The sequence below is a fragment of the Agelaius phoeniceus genome, chromosome 1 (assembly GCF_051311805.1).
Source record: "Agelaius phoeniceus isolate bAgePho1 chromosome 1, bAgePho1.hap1, whole genome shotgun sequence".
In the NCBI taxonomy this organism is placed as follows: domain Eukaryota; kingdom Metazoa; phylum Chordata; class Aves; order Passeriformes; family Icteridae; genus Agelaius; species Agelaius phoeniceus.
In genome coordinates this window covers 111,188,982-111,212,649 of record NC_135265.1, presented here as the reverse complement: position 1 = coordinate 111,212,649, position 23,668 = coordinate 111,188,982, and the positions used below count along the sequence as shown (strand labels likewise).

Sequence of the window (23,668 nt, the reverse complement as noted above, 5' to 3'; positions counted from 1 at the left end):
TGGGCTGGTGTGCGCCGAGGTGCGCCGAGCTCCCTGCTGCCTCCTCCAGCCAGGCTCTGCCTTCTGGGCCTTGCCAGGAGCTCTGTGCATCTGCTCTGCAAGACACCTCCAGTTAGGGCTTCAGTGCTCTGACTAGAGAGGCTCTGGAGGACATGTAAATCCAGGGACAGCAAATCTGTGGTTTCCAGACAGCGAGGATAAGGAGAGCAATCCTGAGACACTCTGCTCAGCTGTAGGAGTTAGTCCTGTTTGCACTGTGCCCCTTGAACACACTTTAGTCCTTGATAGTTTTGCAGAAGTTCTGCTGTTGAGCTCTGTGAAAAAAAATGAGGCTCTGAGTGAGTCTATGGCAGGAAGTATCATTTAGTTTTAGACATAAGGAGGCAGAACATCTGAGTCTTGAGAGTGTTAAAATTTTGGACGATGAATTAAGCTATGTTGCCAAGATATAACTTTACTGTGTAGCTTATAAATATTCTCTCAGAAAATAATATATTTTCTCTCATAAGAGACATCAATGACCTTTGGAGATAAAAAAATAAGTGATATTAAATTCCTGGCAAAAATACATTGCAATTCTGGCCGTTTGTTTAAGATTATTATTACGTTAAAAAATGCTTAGGAGACCACTTTGGCCAACTCTCTTAAAAGTGTAAAATTTTGCCTTAGCTCATAATACTGCCCAAGAGGCCCCATTCTTATTGTTTATGGTATTAATTGTCTGATGGTTCAGCATTCCATAATAAATATTAGAATTTCTGTTAATAACATATATCCCTTCTCCTGAGTTATTTCAGTTGTGCTTCAGGTGAAAGTCTCTTTCACCAATAACTACCTGCAAGACAGGGATGTCCTCATGTAAGAAAAGCTGATAGTGCCTTTTGAGAAGTGAAACCAGCAATTGCTCTTAATGCATACAGGATTCACAGCCCTTTTTACTTCAACACAGAGACTCAACACTGCTTGAACTATTTGATCTAAGTAAAAACTATAAAAAAGGTTTCAGAAAATTTATAGAATTCTTAATACGTTTGGTATATTTATGAACCATAAAAGAGTTGTGCAGTGGAGATATGCATAAAATAGCAAAAAATCTGACACAAAGGGGAGGTAATCCTTTTTTTTTTTTTTTCAGTTAACTGCTCTGAAAAGGTCCTTTAAAAACAAAACTTCCATAGATCCATTTTTTTTAAACCATTTTATTTGAAAACACTGCAATGTGTTTTCATTAGATGAGAGTAGAAAGTAAAACCAATGAAAAAAGTCAAGAAACAAAGAAAATATTCAAATACATACAGACTAAATCATATTTTGTGTCACTGAGGTCCTTGTGGCAGGATGAGCAGTCACACAGTGATAGTTTTCCTTGTTTCCAACTACTAAAATGCATTAAATCTTCTCTCAATGCTTTTCTTTATTTCACCTGTGTCATTAATAAAGTTGCTGCTGTGGCATTCTGTGATGATGAATGGAGGTGAGGTACTCTAAGCAGTAGATACAGTAAGTACCAATGGGGAATAATACACTTTCACCTGAAGCATCTCCCTTCAGGAAAAATTGAAAGGCTGTTGTGCTAAATTCTGTTAAATATTGCACAATCATCAAAGAGGCAAACAGAAAGCATTGAGGAAAGCTCATGGTGTACAAACAGATGCTGCTGTTACACAGATAACAACAGTGTTCAAGTCATTTTTGTGAAGGCATCCCTACTTTATGACCTTTGTATGGAAGGACACTCACTTAAACTTCTCCAAACATAAGAATGCAGTTTTATTCCATTCCTCTATTCCTTCTGTCATTTCTGAGACTGACGCATCCAAATAAGTAGACGGTACATTCTGTATTGGTTTATTTTATAAAGAAATATGTGATTCTCTGACTTGTAAGAGTCACTCCAGTACTCAGGAAATGGCTGTTTCTTTCTTGTCCTTTCCCACTCTTCTGGACAGAGTTGGTTTTTGAAGAAGAGCTCTTCAGGGTGAGAGGGTACATGTTCTTCTTTGAGAATCAGTTATGGCTGGTTTGTGGAGCACAAATAAATGAATATTCTCAGATTTTTAGGAAACGTGTATTCTTGCTTATTTCCATTGTTTCTTTTATGCTGATATTTGTAAATCAGAAACATATCTGTGCTTGTTTAACATGCATTGTAATTTTGTGAAAGTGATAGATGTAGAATCTTAACAACGGAAAAGACCTTCACATGCAAGGTGAAATGTAACGGTAATTCCAAGCCTTTTCTTGTTTTTTGCAGGATGAGGCTGCTCCAGCTGACAAGCAGTGCAAACAGGAGCCAGCCCAGGTCACTTACTCAACATCAGCTGTTTCCAGCACGCAGGAGGTGTTGTACATCAACGGCAATGGGACCTACAGTTACCATAGCTACCGAGGGCTCGGAGGTGGGCTGCTAAACCTCAATGATGCTTCTAGTAGTGGTGAGTTTCCTCACAAATTGTGGCTGTATGTGTATGTGCTGATGTGTATTTCCCCCTGCTGTACATAAAGCTAATCCATGGGGTTCAATAGCCACAGGCTATTATCACATAATGAGCAGGAGCACAAGCCTGCAAACAGCTACTGCTGAGCAAAATACTTGCTCCCTGCATGCTAGTCTCTTTCCAGCTTCAAGGGACTAATACACTATAGGGCAAGACTGAACCATAAGCCTGTAACAAAGCTGAGTAAAAAAATGCCAGGTTAGATCTTCAGTCTGTTTGCATAACTGTATAGGACCCTATCATTACTGTCCTCTCCTACACTGATCACAAAAGGAGGCCATTAGTATATCTTTGGCTCAAGTTTCAAAACACTCAACTCCATATTGTGTAACACAAATGAATTGACATAGATTTGTCACGTGGTCTCACCAGCTACTTTAATTTACTGCAGATAAGGATCTGGCATAACAAGTGTTAAATGAGAAATCAGCATATTCATTTATACCCTACACTAAAAATGATAAGGTAAATATATCACCATGAGGTTGTATGTCCCCCTGAAAAAAACAAGTGGTGTCATTTCTTTAGACAACATACCTTGCTTCCTACATTGGCATGCTTTTGTAACATAAAAATGTAAGCAAATTGTAGTATTTGTTTGAAATTATCCCTCATATTGATTTTGTACAAATGCAGAGCAATACCCTTCTGATAAAATGGGTATTGTCTCTCTGTCAGAGAAATGTAATTCCTCTGGAAGCCTGAGGTTTTATCAACTCCCAGGACTGTATTTAAAGAAATGTCTCAGAGGATGGAGAAATCCCTGGGGTTTTGCCCTGGCTGATCCCTGTCTGGCAGGCTAGAGTGCCAGTTCAGGTAGAGCAGCTGACTTAGGCTAGATGATAATTGCTCAGCTACAGCCTCTACATTCAGCATGCTCAGCAATTTTCAAAATGCTACCAGGGCTGCAGCCTGCAGGGAGTTATTGGAATGTGGTGTGCTGAGGACCTTCAGTCACATCTTCTTCCTCACCCCTGCCTGCAGAATTCTCAAAGGTCTGTGGATGATTTGTGCTAAGTTTTCGAAAGTCTTTAAATAGGTAATACTTTAGTTGTCAAAAGTCTTTGACTCAGTGTGAATGATGATTACAATTGTTCCCATACACATGAAGAGCACATCTGAGGCACTGAATACGGTCTCTGATCAAATATTTTCATTACAGTAAGACAAGCCGTGGAAATCTGGGTTTGTTTGTGAAAATGCACAAGAACTTTAAAATTGTCTTCTACATTATGCCCAGAGAGGATCTGAACCAGTTCCCACTGAAAACAGTTGGCTTTTGCTCTTTTGCCCAGCTAAGAGGAGGATTAAGCTCCCCATGTGTTATTTGTCAGCAAAAGCCATCAATATTGTCCTGGTTTATATAATCTTAAACTGTGAGGAATCACAACTGTTTTGTGTACTTGTTTTTCCCTTCAAACTTCTTGTAATAGGATCCATTTTCATAACTAGCATTTTGTACTGACTTTTGGGGTTTAAGCAAAAGTATTCTATGTTGCCTTAGCATGCAATTTTAAAAAATTATGTACAAATTAAATGCCATCTGTAGCATCACAGGAGAGGTTTGTTGGGAGCAGATAATAGGCAGCAGCACCCACCATCCAACCACATGCATTTTTAGCCATCAATTCATTGTGTCTTCTGATTAGAAGCCACATCTTCTTTGTGCCTTTAACACAGAGGACTCCAGTGGTTTTTTCACAATTAAAGCTCGAGACAGGTTTCTATACAGACATATGCTCAAACATTTCTTCTTCCTTGCCTTTCCCTACTTTCACTGGACAATTTTGTCTGTACGTTCTTTTACCTTGAAAAACCAGTAAGCCATTGCACTTCTCCCACATGGTTGCACAGTTGGAAGGTTGTGCCAAGGTGCCCATCTTCTCCACAGGGATCCTGCACGAGTCAAAGTACGTAAGCTCCGGGAACCAAAGGGCTTTGTGTGCCAGGACTTAGAAACCAGTTGTTGATGCTGACAGTCTAGTTAGATTGGTGATTTGTGATCCACTTGTCAAATCAGGAAGATCATTAGGAAAGTTGTGGAAAGGCAACTCCATTCATTCCCCAGTCTCATTGACACAAAGCCAACGAGGAGCCAACCTAATTATCTCTCAGATATTCAGGGTAAATTGCTCTGGCTCTGGTACTGGTTTCCCCACAGGTGAAGTGGGAGGACTTGGAGGCCAGTGAGATCTGTCAGTCCTCTCTCATGTGTCCGTTGGTAGACAAGAGGAATGGTTGGACTTGCAGTTGACAGGGGTAACCATTGCCCTCCTGACAGACCTCACAGGACCCTTGCTTGCAGTCATTACACTGTTTCAAGGACTCTTGTTCCAAACATACGCAAGGCTGTTAAAATGGTTAATAACATACTTCTCTGGAGAACAGGATATTTACTTGTGAATTGTTTTCAGGAGCGAAGAACTAATTTAAAAATGCAATTCCTTTTCAATATAGTAACCTATCAAATGTTCTTGTCACATTTACAGATGTTCTCCTAGTGTAAAAACAAATAGGCTCCTCAGTCAGAATGCGTGTATAAACAAATAAGGTCTGGTTTTTTTGTGTCTGCTAAAACAGGAAAAAAAGAAGTTGCAATAGCTGCAATAGCTATCTAAAACTCACTGCTTGATTACCTATTTCTGGACCTTCCCCCACAGTAACATAATAATTAATGTCCAATTAACTCTCTGTCTAGTAGTCCAGCTGATGTATGTATTTTGTATTCTGTGACTCATTTAATTTGGCTATTTCCTCCATATAAAGTTCACCCCTACTCTGACCTTACAGACTTAGCTGTCTGTTCGCCCAACTGTTGGGTGGCTCTGGCTCAGGGACCTCTCTCTGCCTGCTGTTGCAGTGCTTCCCTCCTCATGGGGAGGTCAGTCCTTCCACATGGCTAATTACAGAGCCATAATTAGCTCCTCACACAACTGCATGGGGCAAGCCTTCATGAAACTGCTCAATATGAGCAAACAGAATGTAGCAGCTTGTGCAATGACCCCTCCTTATTATGGGCTGGCAAAAAAGCACAGAAGGAAAAGCCTTGGTCTTACAGCACCAAGGTTTCCTTTTGCCCTCCTTTTAAACATTTTAGGCCAATCCAGCTTGGCTGGAAATATTCACCAAGCAATCTGCGGGTTGACAGAGTCTCTGTCAGCCCATACACGGGCTGGGTAGAAGCCTTTGGTCATGTTGTATTTGATTTGTTTAGATGGTGAAGGAGAGCTACTCTTTGAGAAGGGTGGATTTCCACAGCTCCCCTTTTTTAAGGCTAATGCAGTTCCTGTTACAGAACTGAATAGAGAACCTCCAAGGTGCAATAGCTCTGTGAATGCAGAATTTGTCTGCCAGCTCTTAGCCAGCCACAAAGGCTTCAGCTGTCCCCCTTCTATCATTCCTGGACTGAGCTCAGAAAAATGTCCAGCTTGAGGGCAGGAGGGTGAGGACAGGAGATAATGTTGAGAGGAAAATCTCTTGATACCACCAGGAGCTGTTGAAGTCCCTGCATGTAGCCTGAGCATCTCCAGAGGAAGGGGGATTGGCTTGTCTCCCCATATATTTCAGGCCAGTGAGTTGGTGTCTGCCCTCTCCTGATGACTGTCAGCACTCTCTGAAGTCATTTTGGGCTCCTTGGAGTCATGGTCTTTGCAGTTGCTTCATTTCCTGAAGTCCATTTTCTCTAGGAGTTGTGGGATGTGTTTCTGCTGCCATAGCTGGGTTGCCTGGAGGTGATTTGGGACTGTTCTGCATCATTGTCTGGTTTTCTAGCCAGAAATGTCAGTCACTTCCTTTTGTGTGTGTAGAAAGAGGGTATTTCAGACTTGGTGTTGGGCTGGTCATGCAGAATATGCCCTCATGTCACAGTAAGACAAAGTGTTGTGTCTCTCTTTCTCTCCACAGATCTGCAGCCTACCTCCACCACAGCCACAACTCAGCACTGCATCCCAGGCACCACAAACGTCCAGTCCCCTTCCAGCTCAGGTGAGTTCTTTGGCTGAATCCCATTATGTCCACACCACGGCAGGTCCTGGCCCTGGCAGGCTTCTCTTTCAGCCTCCTCTCCCAGGGGCAGGCCTGCAGACCATGATGGCCTAATGGCCCAGCTGGTGGCTCAGGGACTTCGCTCACACTGCTCACCCCTCCCTGCCGTTCCTTCCAGAGGCTGTGCCCTCCCAGCTCTGCCCTGCTTTAGCCAGGACTCCTACCCATGTGCCAGTCAGCCTTCCTGGTCCTTTGCCTCCTGGTCCTGCAGATGCTGCAGCCCTGCTGAAGACAGCAGGGTAGCTGGGGGAGCCTCCAAGGACCAGCATGACCATGCTGATCTGCAGCAGGAAGAACAGTACTGAGCACTCTTGTCCACTTGTTAATGAGATAAGAGGGAAGAAAGGCACCTCCTTTCCACACCCAAAAATTGGGTCAAGTTGTAACCTTCTGTAAAATCTTGGCACTTGCATGGCTGATGGCGATGATAAACTTGGTGATATTCTTGGTGGCAAACTAGGAGGAAAAAAGCCCCAACAGATGAGAATATCCAACATGTAGCTAGTTTTTAAAGTGCTCAGTGGGTTATTCACAGGTTGGCTTGCCAGGGTGTAGTAGTTAAATGGGGTTTTTGTTGTGGTTCCTCTGTCCAGGTCTTCTTTATACCATACTCTTGCACAGTCTTTTGTGTTCTCAGTGCTACCCTGATGACATCAAAGTGGACAGAGGGGAAAGAGAACACAGTTTGTCTCTAACACAGAACCTGGAGCATGAAGAAACAGATCAAGAGTGATAGATATAGGAACCTGGGACTGTGTGTTTATTCCCATTTGAAAACCCAAAAGGTGGGGTTGGGAGAAGTTAAATGTTTTGACCTGTATTTTGGCAAAGGGGAACTTCTTGATGGAAAATGTTGGCTGAATTTTCTCTTAAGACCTTCCCCACATTCCTCTTCCTTCTTCCTCATCCTCTTCAAATTGTCGGACACGTGGCACAGGCAAGTACTACTCCATTCCCACCACAGGGATGGAAATGGAATGTACTGGGCAGTATCTGACTTTCTTACCTCTGTGCAAAGCTGAGGTGACAACTGTTAAGGCAACACAGTATAAACCACATAATTAATCTCCTGTGTAGGATAGGGAGGATCTCATATAATCATTTAATCACAGACCACTGTGTGTCCTGATCCCTGAAAATGAATGATGGCTGTAGGCATTTCTGTGTTTTTCATATCACTTTCCTCAGGCAAGACAGCATTTTTTCCCTGCTGTCTAAAGTAGCAGAAGATGTGTCTTCCAGAGGGAGAGGTGTAGAAGGGAGAAAGGAGCTTAAAAGCTCCAATTCATCAAGTTCCTGTTTTCTTGATTTCTCCTGGCACTTGAAGCAATACTTTTAGGCACATCTGCTCTGTGTTGGAAGGCAAGAGGAAAAGAAGCATTGACAGATACATAAAATCATAATAAAACATTCTTATTACAATAAATACATCTGATTCGGAAAGAAAAGGTGGCATACTTTGATAAGTTTTTTTTATATTTTGTTTAATTGCAGTATATAAGGTTTGCAGTCAAACCTCTCTTCTAAACCCATTCATGGGAAAAAATTGAAGAGCAGAATAGGTGCTATAGAAAGATTTCAAAGTATGAGCAAATGTATTTTTCTCTAAATAAGTGTCACTGCTTTTTGCATTATCACTGCTGAAAAAGGTTGCTGAACTATTAATGAACGTGTAGATGCTTGAGCACATAAAGCTTTAAAAAACATTTTTTTATTCTACATTATTATCTACAATAGTGATAACCATTTTGAGAGTCACTGACACATTTATTATTCTTTCAGTAGTTGTTAATTATAAGATTGGTAGCTACCCAGTGACAACATACAATTCTTAAGGGAATTTTGCTGAGACAGTTGATAGTGTCTAAGCAATCAGTATCAACACATCTACATCTGACCCATATTTTGGGATTTGATATAAATCACGTTGGTAATGAGTAGTGCATGAGGCAGTAACTAGTTCCATTAAAGTCTTGTAATTTACAGAAAAAGCCACTTGTTCCACAGTGTATTTAGTGGCAGACATTTCTAGCAGCTAATTTGATGAATGTTTGTCTAGCACATTGAGTGGGTTTTTAGAGTTTTCATATTCAGCCTAATGTGGTTCCAACAAGAACAATTGCACCTCACAGGGGAAATTAGGTCAATGTAACTGGACAGAGATAGTAAATCAAAAATATTCTTATGTTAAAGTGTCAATCAGGTGACCTAAAAAAGAAGCAGATGAACAATCTGCCTTTAGTCTTCTGAAAGAGTATAAAAGAAAGGGTTTGTCTCAGCTTTGTTTAATCCACTGCTTGTGAGAATGTTGTGCTGTTATAGAAACATGGGAGGTGACAATTTCATGTTATGGCAATATGCACTAAGAGAAAGAAAAAAATGGAAATAACTCTCCTGTCTTAATCTCTGTGATATATGCTTTATCTTTGCTTGCTCAGCAGACATTGTGGAACCTGATAATAATGTTTGCAATCAAGATTTTTAATAGTCCTGAAGTAGTCCAGAATAGGAAGCAGTATGCTAAAATGTGCAGTAACATCTTGGAGGAACCTGACACTGCAAAATTCATTGCAGAAATATTCAGATTTCTGTCTTTACAAATATACACTTTCTCATTCCTGTGAGGACTGGCAGCTTAATAAATGAAGTTAAATAGACTAAAGAAATAGTAAAGAGTTAAAAAGACATAGTGGTGAAGCTGTTCAGCTTTTTCCAGATTTAGTAACCTGTCATGATGGCTTCTGGAGATAGATATACATAAAGTGTCCTTAAGCAGCTATTTTAAGCCTTCAAAATAGCTGTGATTTATTTTTCTGATTAAAGAGATACAGTAGGTATGAATAAGCTTTAGGTTTCCATGTTTCAGTTGCTGATTCACATAAAATTGCATGGGAAAAATCTACAGCACAGGAATGCACTTATAGGTTGCACTTATTCCTCAGTTTTTAAATGACCAGGTACGACTGATGAAGCTACAAATAAGTTACAATATTTTAGTATTTAGCAGCCTGGCCCACCTTTGAGAATCTCTGTTACTGCCAGTGAGTGTCTATCATAGCCCTTAAAAGCTGAGACCAATATAACACATCCTGGGACTAATCTCTGAGTGAGGTGTTCTCCCAGATATAGAGCTTGGACTGTCATAGGCAAGCTTTAGAGGTGAGATGTAGGGGTCACATAACATAATTAAAAGAGCTAAAATCCTTATCTCCACATGAAGCATTGGCTTTTTTTTTTTCTGTTCAGTTCTCTGGCAGCTTCCCTTCCTGAAAAGGCATGGGTGTTCTCAGTGTCCCAAAATCATAGCTATGAAACTTCTCTCTGTGTGTATCCCTTTGGGTTTTTCCTCAGAGGGGTTTTCTTTGAGGGGGAAGGAGGACAGTGCTGTGAGTTGTTAAGTACAAGGCAGGAATTGGGGAGTGAAGTAAACTCCCATTTTCCTAGTAAATTAAAAAAAAAAAAATAAGCCGACCTGTCACTCTGTTTTTTTAAGATTTTCTAAGCCTTCTGATGTTGACATTCTTGTAGTGAACTTTCTCACACACTTTCTGTAAACAACTCATTGTTTTGCATTCCTTTATGGAGGAGGAGAGAGTTGATGGACTGTTGGTTTGACCAGTGTCATTGGAGAGGTGTCACTGTCACCCTCCAATCCACTGTCACTTTTGGAAAACTATAAAGGTTAGAGTCAGAAAATAAACTACCCTTTTTTCCTTCGCCTTGAGAACGGTGGTGTGCTTGTGTTCTTTCGTGTCCTATAGTGACACCCACCAAGTAGTTTGAAGGAGCTGGGTACATTAAAATTTGAGAAATCTTATTTTCTTTGTATGCAAGAGCTCTGACATAACAGAAATCTCCCAGACCAAGAGGAGTTTTGGGTTGTGGTTGTTCCTTGTGTATGCAGACTGCCATCTGGCTTTTTCCAGTACCTCCAGGATGCAAAGATAAATATTCTGAAGAATTAAAAAACTTTCTTCATGAAAGTTAATCCAGACATTGAGAAATACAGAGCCAGCCAGATATTCAGACTATGTAAATAACTGTGACCCTATAGACTTGTGAGGATTTATACTGATTTGTGCATATTGGATATCTGGTCTTCTTTTAGCTTTCCTTTCAGAGCAGTGCACCATGAGTTTGTGTAAGGAAAACCTGAGAGATATGACCAAGCACATTTCCATGTGTATTTTACTTATGAGTGACATAAACTGATATCCTATTCTGTCACTTAAAATCTGGATTACCAATGAGAAAACAGTTACATTTCATAAAATGAAATTATCTATTGCAGAAACTCTGTTCTGCCAGATATTTTTTTGTGTGTATGTGTGTGTGTGTGTGTGTGTGTGTGTGTGTGTGTGTGTGTGTGTTTGGCAGTGACATGAATGAAAGTCGAGGAAAGAACATAAAAGTTAAAGTAGGTTCATATGGAGTACAATGCCCTCAATATGTCAGTGGCAGCTTTTTCACTACTGCCTCAATAAATGTAGAAGTCTTTAATGGCTCTTTACAACCATTCAGCCCAACTGGCGTTTGATTGGTAAACCATTCTTCCCTGTGCTGGGTAAGATTTTATTTAAACATATCCTCTGAGCTTCTTCACAGTCATGATTTTCCTGCAGCATGTGGTCACACCAAACAAATTCTAATTCTAATTCTAAGTTAATTATGCTTAATTTATCCTCTGTACACTGGAAGTCATTTAAAAGTCAGTTCATTTATACTGGTGTAAAACCAGATAATACAAGTTGTAAGGGTAAGTGCTGCTCATGCTAGTTGTGTAGTAGGAAATCAGATCTAATAGGACCCTTTCTGTTTGAGTAGTTTCTTTTCATAGTCCCAGCTCTGCTTTTATTCACTAAAAGGGAAATTTTTCATTGACTTCAGTTTTTATAGGGACATGGCAATCTCCACATTTTTGTGGTCTCACCTGTACCTCTGCACAGATATATAAGGAAGAAAATTAAATAAGGTTTATGACCAGATCTTCAGCTTCTGAAAATCAGGCATCTCTTGCCATTAGTCCTTATGATTGCAAGTCTGTGTTTTTGAATCTTATAATTTTTTTGGGATTATTTAGGAGAACCTCCACAGTATGAATTAGTGTGTTCTGTGTTCTGCAGTTGCATATGCTAAATTTTAAAATTATTCCAGTCTTTGCTGGAAAATCTTGGCATTGACATATAGTGTACTGATCAAATTGAAGAGTGACATTTTTCTCATAGGAAAGCAAGATCCATTGCTTTGGATGTCTTGATCCCAATTTCCAGGAGAGTATTAAGATTAGGGTGAGGCTAGTCTGGTCGTCTACCTGCTGGAAGTACAGATTTGCTATACTGCCAAAATGAGAGAGCAATATTTCCCAGATTTGCTTAATAGGTATAGTTGCCATCTATATCCTTCTATATATGCTCAAAAAAATCCTCAGTCCAATTCTACCTGTCCAAATTTACACTCCAGGAAGAAAAAAAATGTACTAAGTGGAAATTACAAACACTTTAATAAGGCACCATGCGTCTTAGCTGGTTAATAACTGATCAAACAGCCAAGGAAATTCCACACAAAGCTAAAGTTCATGATGGCAGATGTTTTGCCAATCAGAGTAACCTGCAGACTGCCCTCAGGAATGCTGTCTTCCATATGAAGTATTCATGGTCTTGAGAATATTTTTTGAAGAAAAGTGCTAAGCATATTGCTGTGAGCTGCCAATACAACAGCATGGTGATTGCTGCAGAATCTCTTGTCAGTGTTCTGGCCTTACAAGATCCTTGCAATGTGTTGCCAGCTGTATGCAGCCCTCACAGATGATAGTGTGCTCCTCACTGTGGCAGCCAGATTGTCACCAGCCTAATCTCATTCATGAGCAGCTATTTATGTAAGTGATCAGACAGCATCAGGCAAGTCATGTGGATGACCATTTATCTACGTCTGCAAGGGATTCAATCTGGCCACATGCTGATTGAAGCATAAAATGTGAAAATAGCTGTCTAGAGAACATAAGTTGGATTTTCTGTGATAAAAATTGCAAGTGTGCATATTGCCATGAAGTCCACCATGGCAGCTGGAGCTGGGGAGAGGCACAGGAGGTGAACCTTCTGCCTGATCACCATCATCAGATCCCAGGGCAGGGTTTGGGGTGCGAGTGGCTCACACTGTTAGAATATGCCCCTGGAGGGTAATTTTCTGCTGGCAGTGGACTTGCCCCTCATGTTCTGTAAGTGGGGTCTGTGATACATAAATATAAATTGCTGTAGTTCCTGTCAAGGTGACTGGTAACAGAACAATTATTGCTTATTTCTGCTACTTGCACTCAGCTGAGAGCAGGTCCTACTGCTCTGCATTGGTCTCTACAAACCTGTGAAACGTCTCTGGCAGCCGATCTGAAGCTTCTTTTCTTTCCCTTTGCTGTCTGCAGGTCCAACAGATCTCAGTATGAAGAGGCAGTTAGCAAGCAGCTCTGGATCCTCCAGTAGTTCCAGCTCCAGACCCCAGCTGAGTCCCACCGAAATAAACGCAGTGAGGCAGCTCGTGGCAGGGTACCGGGAATCAGCCGCGTTCTTGTTGCGCTCTGCAGATGAACTGGAAAACCTTATTTTGCAGCAGAACTGAGTCATGTGACCTTCACACCGGCCTGGTCTTATCTCAGAATTTCCACTAATGACATTTTGATTTCCCAGAGCACACACTTCAGTTACTGCACAGTCCTTTAGGAGAGTTAATTACCATAATGCCACACTGTTCTTGATCCATAAAGTGATGTGTTAAGGTGCTTAAAGTGAACTTCGACCTCTGGTGTTTCCGAGGTACTTTACTGTGTCCAGGCTATTGCTTTTGTTTTAGTGTGTCAGCATAAATATCGAAAAAGTGGCTAGAAATTAACTCATTCTAACAAGTGGAGGAAACAGAAGATGCTGTGATGATTTTTTAAAACAAGTGGTTCAAGATCCAAGTGCAATATTAGTGGAATGTGATACTGACTCATTGGACTTAAAGCTGCAGTATATGGCAAAACATTGCCAAATGTCCTGTTGCTACAGGGCACAATTGCAATTAAAAGGATCTTGTATTTTAAAAAAATGTAATTTTTATAAAAAACGAAACAAAAGATTTTTGTTTTCATTCAAGATTTTTCATTTTTACTTTGGTAAACTTTTTCACTGGTCCTGAAAATGTTTTGAGGAGCTATTTTAAGTCCCCCTTTCCTCTCTTGAATCCCTGGCTGTGCCCTTCTCCCCAACTTCATATTCTTTCTACAACGAGTAACTCTTGATGCTGGATAATTTCCTCCCCCGTGTACTGTAAATTGTCATCTATGGAATACCTTCCAAAGGAAGTATGCATTTCCTGCATTCATGCCATTCTCAACTCCATTCTGTAATATATTGCAGCTTTATTAGCAATTAATAAAGAGTTGAGTGTTTTTTAAAAAAGACATATCGTTGAGAAAAAAAAAGATGATTTGATTTCTTACGGTGAGCTCATCTGACTCCATGATCACTGCTGCTGTCTTATACAAGTCCCTCTAGTTGTGATTGGATGTAGATGATGAATGTTAAGAGGTTGCAAGTGACAATCTGAAAATTTGCACTCTTGTGTGTATTTATTTTTTTTCCTTAATTTAAACAAAATTCTTACCAAGGAAGGTCATTGACACTTCTGGTATAATTTGTATAATTCCCAGGCCTAGCTAAAACCTGTACAAAACTGTAAGTGGATGCAGCTGCAACTATAATAAAACTCTTCTCTCCCCTTCCCCACTCTTCCCAACCCCTCTATTTCTTATTTTATAATATTGATTACACATTAATGGTGTTTTCTTTGTGCACTATGGCAGGCTTCTTTTTAAGTATATAGAAAAAGGTACTTTAGTTTATGCTTATTGTACTATCTGTTCTGTTGTTTAGCTTTTGTTGAATAACAAGTTTCTTGTGCATTCCTAAATTTGCCTTATTTCATGTACAAAATTTTATGTAATTCCGTTTTTGACAATGAGTTTAAGGCATCAGTGATATTTTATATCTACTTGTTACATATAGTTTTCCAAGTAATGACTGTGATTGTGACCAAGTAATGTGCACTTTTTCTTGTAACTGTGGACATTGCTATGCTTTTTTTTTCTCTAGTGTTTCTAGAATTACTGTTGCTTACAGTTATGTAAAAGAAAAAGAACTTTTGTGATACTGTTGGTGAATATTAATGTGAAAAAGCCTATGAAATATGAGTATTTTGGAGGTACATAGATACACAAACATCTCTAAGTTGTGGACTCATGTTCACATATTTAAATGAGAATTCAAAACCTGAGGGCTGGAATCATTTCCTCTGTTTTGTTTGGGTAAATAAACAGATTTCTGTGTTTAAATACATGATTGTGAAACATTATAACATTTAAATGGAATAACATTTAAAGCTATAACTGTAATGGTCTTTAAAGAGGGAAAATGGCCTTCCAGTCCAATTCATGCAGCCCCTCAAATATCGTTTCTCAATATTACTTAGTAAATCCAGTAGGATTGAGTAACAGGCATATATAATTTAAAGTTGGCTGGAGGGAACACCATTGTGCCACTCTACATTTGTTCTTAAAAAACTATTGGATGTCTTTTTAGAGGCCCCTGTTCTTGGATGTGAGAATATTGTTGCAAATCCTTACCAGTTGTTCCCCATCACTTAGGAGGTGCATTTGTTTCTGCTCAGCTGAGCAGCCTCACCACTTTTCAAGCTCTTTTGCTAAATCCAGGTAAGGACAAGAAGCTAGAGGACAAGGAGGTAAGAAATTTAATTCAGTTTTCTGTCCTCTGACTGCTCTTTCTTCTCCCTCAATTACTCCTTCTCTTGAGGGAGAAGTAGGAAAGTTTGGGGTCACCATACAACCTTCAAGGCCCATGACTAGTTTCCCCTTTTTCCAGCTCCATTCCCAGCCTACTTTGATACTTCTCCATGTCTTCTAGACACATCCTCTTCTTCTGTGTGCCTCCTCTGGAATATTTAGGGTCTCCTTCAATCACAGGAGCAATTGATGTCCTCTGAAGTCTTATACAGATACTTAAGTGTGTCCTCAAGTGGTTTGTCTATACCAAATTCCATCAGACAGATGGGAGTTTTTATTCTAGAGCTGTTTCTGCCCCTAAGTACTGGGTTTATTAATTTCTTCTTTGGAACAATCACCGATTCAATTATAGTCTTAACTTCCTCTTCTAAGAGGATACTGAAATTGAGACCCATCCTGTGAAGGAGAGACCATAAACCTCTGTCCATTTTCGTGTGTGAAAATCTAGATCCAAGCATTGCAACTAAATTTGTCCTCTTGAATCCAGGTCTCAGAGCCCTCTAGCTTGTGTCTTCTTTGAACCTTCTAAGGCAGTAAAAGCACAAGGGAGAACATCTTGCTCAGGCACCCAGCAACAACTGCAGCGTTATTTCTTTCTCTCATCCACATCTTCTGTAGCAGAGGCCTGGTTACCTCAGCCTAAATATTGCTGTTAGGATAAGGCCAGTTTCTTCCAGCATGGGACAATACCCAGTCTCCACTGAGTATGGCTGCTTAAGGCTGACTTCAGAAAAGGATTACCCTTATATCCAACATCTTTATTAAACTAGTGCTTCAAGACTGGCAGGTGCTGGTCCTTCTTGAGACAGCCTCACATCTTCCCAACTATCCTGGAGTTTCTCTATGAGTGGTCCTGTCAGACCTCTAGTCTCCAAGGGATTGTTGGGCAGGGAGGGATGGTGGGAAAATGTCATAATGTCCATAAACTTCCCTACAGAGTTAAGTACCAAACCTGACCATGGATTACATACACACTGGGAAGACAAGTCAGTCATCCATTCTTCTCTCCCTGATTTCCAGGGTAGTTTTCATGGACAGCTGTGGGTAATATCTTTAGATTCAACTTTGGGTTGTGAGAGTGGAAAATCGGGCTAGCTTATCAACTAATCGGTTTGGTTTACTGCTTTCAATGCCTGCTGAGAAACTGGAAACACATGAAAAGAGATCTGGAGTCAAATGTTTTTTATCCAGATTGGCACCTTGCTGCCTGTCATTGAAGGATGACACCACCATACTAGCCATGGTGAGTATCAGAAGCTACAGAGAGAATATACAGAGGTAAGCAAGTATTTGACAGTTCTAAAGCTGCCCATCCTCTACAGAGAAGGAATTTTCATGATGAGGGAACGCTGGTGAACATGTACGTGACTATGGCTATAAAACTATTTGGAAAACAGAGTTATACTAAAGTATGTGGATATTTTTGCTGTAATGGCCTGAGTCACTGCTGAATACAGTGTAGCTGGAGGTAGGTTTTGTTGGTAAAACTCCATTGAAAATGAGGAGCAATTTTATTTCTTCAAAGTGCCTAGCGCTGTGTTAAAAGACTACCCATAAATTTGTTGAAGCTCCTCTGAATCTGGCTTTGAAAGGCTTGTGAGGCATTCATAAAGAAGACGATTTTCTATGTAAAGAAAAACTGATTTTGATAAATCCTGAAGTCAGGATCTAGTCCAGGCTCCACCCACTATTGAAAAACACCAGCATGTGAAAAAGAACTGTGAAATAATGGGAGAATAGGAGAGATCAAGCAATATCATAAAGGTGGTTACTGGATTAAATATGTAAGAATATAAAATGTCTGTGCTGGACAAGACCAGTTGTTCCCAGCCTTGTAGCCTATCTCTGAATAATGTGTAAAACAGATAAAGATGTGCTAGATACAGCAGGCCACAAGAACAGAGCAAGCCTATAGCAAGGATTTCTAAATGCACGTCCATGGCCTACAAGAGCTTGAGGCTGTGGTGGGCTGTCCCTGGCTGGCAGGTAAGTCCCCACCCACCCTCCCAATCCCTCCCCACAGTGGCACAGGGGAAAAATCCAAAGAGCAAAAGTGAGGGAAAAAACTGGGTCAAACTGAGTAAGTAAAGAATGAAAAAGCAGAAGGGATGCAGAGGTAATCCCTCATCACTTCCCACCAGGAGATGTGATGCCCAGCAGATCCCCAGGCTATTTAGGGTGTACCCTAAGTACAATTCCCACTACTTCTTTTTGGCCAAGAATGATGTCATGTGGCATGATATATCATTAAAAAATAGCAGGAAAAAAGAGAAATTAGTTGCTTGAGGCCATGCAACCTGTGAATGCCTGGGTCTGTTGACCCCTTTCCATGGTCAGAACTAAATCAAATGTTGTATAACAGGGTGCAGAAATGTTTTTTTCTTACCTCTTCTAAAATTACCTGCTTAAATCTCTTTTTCACCACTGAACGAAGGAGCACAAAGGAGCTGCAAAGGCTGTAAAATTACTGACTACTTTGTGAATAGAAACTTTATGTTGTGCCACATAATTCACTTGATTTCCCCAAGTCTGGATAAAGATATTCTATGCAAAATTTTTTGCTCCTTTTTCTAATGATGTCTGGAAACACAGTGTAAGAGTTCTAATTATTGTGACTATATATAAAACTTTTTTGTAAGTTTATCTTCTCTGTAGGTAGCCAACTCTGGTGTAAGGAGAGCTGGGAAAAGGATCCAGCACATAGATAGGTTTATCTTCCTTTTCTTGACTTAGCAGGGAGGTAAATTCCAGTAGGTAATTAAAAATAAGCAGTGTTACTGAATTTTCAAGATTTTCCAGAAAAGAAATTAAATTTTTTCCTAATGCTCCCCTGGAAACTTGTACCAGATAATTTTTCCTTTTTTCCTGTGAGGCTGCTGTTTTGTTATTGTAGGGTCATTAATCAGTTCTTGGTGCTGTTTCTTTTCACAGCACAATGGAGTACTCATAGCAGGAAAAGCAGCAGGAAGAATTGGAAAAATAGGAGGGATAAATATCATTAATATTTCCAACATGTCATTGTTTAATTGTTTTAAATTAATTTTCTTTGTGGTTCCCAGATCACAGTGCTTTAGCACCATGAGCTTGACCTATTTATTTCCTCTCATATTTTGTAGGAGAAATAGCTTCTAGCTGAGAAAAGCTCTTACTGCCCTAGCCAGCAGGCAGCCTTAACAATGTTCATTTGCTGCACCTGATATTTGAAAATTGCAAGCTACAAGGCATACTTAACTCTCAGTGCCATTCTCTAATAATTTGAAGCACAGGCTATTTTTTAAATGTCTCTGTCCAATCTAATTATACTTTATTAAAGCATATATTAATTGATTTCAATGATAAATAACAATAGAAATAAAATTAGGGATTTGATATAAATCCTTAATATCTAGCATAGAGTTGGAAAATTTGTCTCAGTGCTTAAGTATAAAATCATATGATTTTTCCTTTTAAACAAATTGCTATCAGTATTGTTTGTTTGCAGTTTATGGAGTCCAGATTTCTTCTGCTATTGGGGGCAAATCTCTATGGCATAAATCCACTCTCTTGTTTGGACTCAGGTGTCCAGAAGACAGCATACCCCATTTAGTCTCCCTGCCGTGCGTAATTCTGCTGCCTTAAAAACAGTGATGATAAAGGGCTTGAAATCATGGTCAATTAAAAAACTACCACGTGGTTATTGACTAAAGTTTAATGGTTCAAACACTAAATCATTTACACTCTGGTAGAGTCATACAATCAAATAATGTTTTGCCTTGGGGGGTGACCTTCAAAGCTCATCTAGTCCAACCTCCCTCCATGGGCAGGGACCACTTTCAAAGCCCCGTCCAACTAGGCCTTGAACATTTCCAGAGGGGCATCCACAGCTCCACAGCTTCTCAGCGTAATCTGTTCCAGTGCCCCCCCATCTTCATTGTAAAAAATGTCTTCCTTACATTCCATATAAATTTACCCTCTCTCAGCTTAAAATCATTGCCCTCATTGCCCCTTGTCCTGCCACTGCAGGCCTTGGCGAAAAATAACTTTCTGTCCTTCTTACTTATCAAAAGGCTTCTCTGGCTGCTCCAGAGCCTTCTTTTCTCCAGGCTGAATAACTCCAGCTCCCTAGGCATTTGCTCATAAGGGAGGTGTTCCAGTCCTCTGACCATTTTTGTGGCTCTCCTCTGGACCTGCTCCAGCAGATCTATGTGTGGGGAACTCCAGAGTTCCTTGTGTGGGGAACTCCTGAGGAGGCCACAATTTTCATTAGGTGGGCAAGGATGTGTCCATCTTTCTGGCCTGCAAGCACACATTGCTGGCTTGTGTCCAGTTTTTCATCCACAGGTATTCCCAAGTCCTTCTCCAGTCCCAATCCATCCATTCCCAGCCTATATTGATATTGAGGGTTGCCCTGACCCAGGTGCAGAACATTGCACTTGACCTTTTTAAGCCTGATGAGGGTCCCTCCACAAGCCTACTAAGTTCCTTCTGGATGGCATCCCTGAGGATCCAGTCTCTTGGCTCATTATTAGCCTTGGAGAGGGCTGCTATGAGCTCTGTGTGATGCTACAGAAAGGCTCTCATTCCCAGTGGCCTTTTGGCTGGGTTCCCTGTATTTTGGGGCTGAGAAGTTTTTGGAAAATCTCTTTGGAATGATAGAGCTTAGGTATAAGTGTCACTGTCACTGGGACTTCAGGCTGATATTTTAGAACTTGAAAGAGAATTCCACTGCCAAGAAACTGAGAGAGAAATGTGGTTACTAGCTGTCTCTCTGTACATTGTGCTAAGATGGTACATTTTTAGGATGTAAAGCAGTGAAAATTTATCTTTGCTTAAAAAGGGCCATCTGCCCATCCTTGTCATTATAAAAGGACATTTTTTTATTTTCTTCTGTAGGGGAATATGAGAATACTAACAAGGATACTGAATTTTATTAGGCTTCTCATTCTCCCCACCAATAAGAGGATGTCATTGTTATGGTAATACAGGGTGAATGGCAAAATAGGATGACAGAAATCAGCAGGCGTTGGGTGCCTGGATGAGCACCAGGCCCTGAGAGGACTCTGCAGACTGAAGTTACTTGAGTCAGGACTCAACTTGACACATTTTGAGAGGGCACACTTTTTGTTCACTAAATTTATATTCATGAACTATCAGAAACAGCTACCTACAAATTATGCAGATCTTGTCCCAGGCTGTGAATAAAAGTTATTGGGGCCACTCCTGAATGGGAAAAATGAATGGAGCCCATTGAACAGAGAGCAGCAGATCTCAGGCTAAGACTTTTGAAAATCTTTATAAAAATGAGAAGCATTCACTTCAGTCTTAGCTTCAGGACTTGGCAAATGTCACAGAGAGTGTGCAATTGCCACCACCCAGTCAGTTCCTGAGCAGTGTTCCTGGCCAGCTGTCCCTCTTTTCCCTCCCTCAGGTTATGTATGGAGCCATATGGTGTGTGACACCCCTCAGGCCAGCTGGGGTCAGCTGTCCTGCTTCTTGTGTCCCCCAGCCTGCTCCCTGGTGGGGTGGGATGAGAGGCTGAAGGATCCCTGGCCACTACAAAGCAACAGCTAGAACACCAGTGTGTCATCAACATTGTTCTCATTCTAAATCCAACCACAGCACTGCAGCAGCTACTGGGAGGATTAACCGTACCCCAGCCAAAAGCAGGGCAGTTGATAACACATCTTTAATTATAATAGCTCTTCCAGCAACCCAGGCTGAGCTGGGAGGCCTGCAACATGTACTCTGAGCATAAGTTGCTTTCTAGAAGGCTGACAGGTCTAGGATGAAGGTTAAAAGCTCATTCATAACTGATTGAGACTCCTCCAATTCAAAAAAACGTAAGCATTTGGTTTGGGTGCAACAGACTCTGTGTTCATCCACTGAAACCTGCTAGCTAATTTGGTATGTTCACTTGTAACATTTAGTTGCCAAGTAGTAGATTCAGCTTGAATGCTAAGAAATGGTAAACCACTCTGAAGTGGGCTAGTTGTGACAAGCAGGCTTACTGTGGTAGCTTTGCTTCATGAATATTTCGCTGTTGTTGAATTCAGCAGAGACCAGACTTCTTCCCAAAGTATTTTGAGATACCAAAATAATGTAGTGATCTTGTCTCATTTCCTTCAAGAGTGACAGCATGACATGCTGGAGGTGTGCTGTGTAAAACCCACACTTGTCAAAGAGGTTGTATTACCAATTAAGAAGTTTTGGTTCTGTTCTGCAGATGGCAGTGCTTATCAGCCAACGCTCAAGTAAGACTTGGGTGATCAGCCCCTCCAGGTCAGAGGTCCACAAGGGCTTTTCTGTGGGTGTTGGTGAGTCTGACTAAAAAGTTCCATCAAGTCTTGCCTGACTAGAAGTCACTCACAGGCTCCTTGAGGTCAATCCTGTACCATGGTACCTTCCTAACCTCCATGCTGTGTTTGTTCTTACACTCCCTCTTTACTGAATTTGCAGGGTTGGAGTTTTCACTAAAATGAAGTGCATATTCTTAAATATTTTTTGCTTCCATCTGTGCTGAGGAATCCTTTTATTTTTTCACCTTAACCCTTTAAGAATCTAGAAATTTAGTTGTAAACATATATGTCTTAAAAACTGAAGAACAGATTCAAAAATATGGATTGCAAAAATCATTAAAAATGTCCAGAATAGATTTGCATGATTTCTCAAGCTTAGATTAAGAACTTTGCTGAGAACATGAAGCAAAGGTAGACAAAGGAAGGTTTAGACATTTCTAATAAGACTTTGAACTTCAGTTTTTATTCTCTCACTGAATAGCAACAGGCCCTTTCATGTGATGTGATGGGGGTGGGTTTGGGGTTTGTTTCCAGCCTTTAAAGGGCTGAGATAAATAAATAAAACAACTCCAAGCCAACCAACCAACCAAAAAAAAACCACCACAAAACTTTTAACAGATGCCTTTATTGGGAGCAGGAGAAATGTTCAGGAGAAGTCTTCAGGCCAGCAATCAGATCAAACTTTAAAACACTGCTACTTTACACTTAAAATGCAGCGTGCCCGTGCAGGCAAAAGCCTGAAAAACTAAACACCCTGCCTGGCATTAGCACCAGGCTTGCTGTTGGAAAGGTGAGAGAAAACTCATGTCATGCTGTAATTTGCAGCAATTCTGAATGGATGCAATCCTTGTAGGCACCTGATTGACTATCTGGCATATCAGAGTTCCTTTTAATTGATTTAATTGATTTTCCAGAGTAGACAGACTTTTGTTTTTTTTTCCCCAGGAAGGATGAAACCATCACAAAATTGGACATGGCTGAGAGTTGTGCTTTGATGCTTTGATGTGTGTGACAAAAATATCTAAGTGGACTGCTCTTAGACATAGCAAATGTGTGTGGCATTTGTTTCCAATCTCTTTCTTCAAAGGAGAGGTTATCATTAATTTCTTTAGAGAATGTCACTCGTCAGTCACTTCCCCACCCCATTATTAGTGTGTCCCACTGAAGGGCAGGTACCATTCCTGGAAGAAGAGAAACTGGTGTATTCCACAGGCATCAAAAAGAAATTCTGGGGGCAATGACAGAGGTTTTCATTTGCAGCACATCCAAAACAAGGGGAGTAATATCTGTGTGGCAGCATCTAGCAAAATTAACCACCCTTTTAACCACTGGCATCCAATGATTTAAATAAAATTCTGTAATTTTTAGTTTTTATTTAACCACTTTATCTCCCACTCCACCAAGAATTTTCACAGGTTGCTGTAGCATGACACCTACTGGTAGAGATAACCAAAATAAATAGATGCAGCTCCTTCTGAATGATGAAATAAATCTGCCAAGAATGGGATTTTTTGTTTCCCATTGAAATGATTACTGAGGTATGTCCATTCACATGGGCAGCACAACCACTGCAGCTTGCAAAAGGAGGGGGTGTGTTCAGACACAGCAGTGTCTGCAAGGGGCAGCTGCAGCCTGGGTCAGCGTGGCCCAGGGCACTGTGGCATCCTTGGCTGCTGTGCCCTGGAGTCCAGACAAGCCACTTCCTTTTAGCTCTGGCTGAAGAACAGTGTAAACATCACCACTGCTGCCTGAAAGGCACAGCTGCTGATTTAGCCCAGGGCTTTGGAAAGCTCATCACAGACAAGCAGCTTCCACCGTCATATCCTACAAGGGCTGCTGAAGGTAAGCCTGAGTTTCTTTCATTTGTGGTAATGTAACAGTTGATGGAGTTTTCTGAAGACACCAGGGGTGGACTGAAGGTGATGTGGAGAGAAGCAGTAGAATCACACTTTCAACCCTTTTATGTGGTTATTGTCATCAGAGCATTTGTGACTTACACACTTTCTCACCTTATATCATCT

The 23,668-nt window shown here is 40.7% G+C and overlaps 1 protein-coding gene across 5 annotated transcripts in view; it reads left to right on the top strand.

Moving 5' to 3' along the window:
* NOL4 (nucleolar protein 4) overlaps positions 1-14,906 on the top strand; it is a 187,834-nt gene extending 172,928 nt beyond the window's left edge. For all 5 annotated transcript variants that reach the window (XM_077185241.1, XM_054630333.2, XM_054630325.2 and 2 more), the window contains 3 exons: positions 2,255-2,435; positions 6,402-6,482; positions 12,958-14,906. In XM_077185241.1, coding sequence (XP_077041356.1) covers positions 2,255-2,435; positions 6,402-6,482; positions 12,958-13,151 — 456 coding nt within the window. In that variant the 3' untranslated portion in view covers positions 13,152-14,906. The remainder of the gene's footprint in view (positions 1-2,254; positions 2,436-6,401; positions 6,483-12,957) is intronic.
* The last annotated feature ends 8,762 nt before the right edge of the window (positions 14,907-23,668 follow it).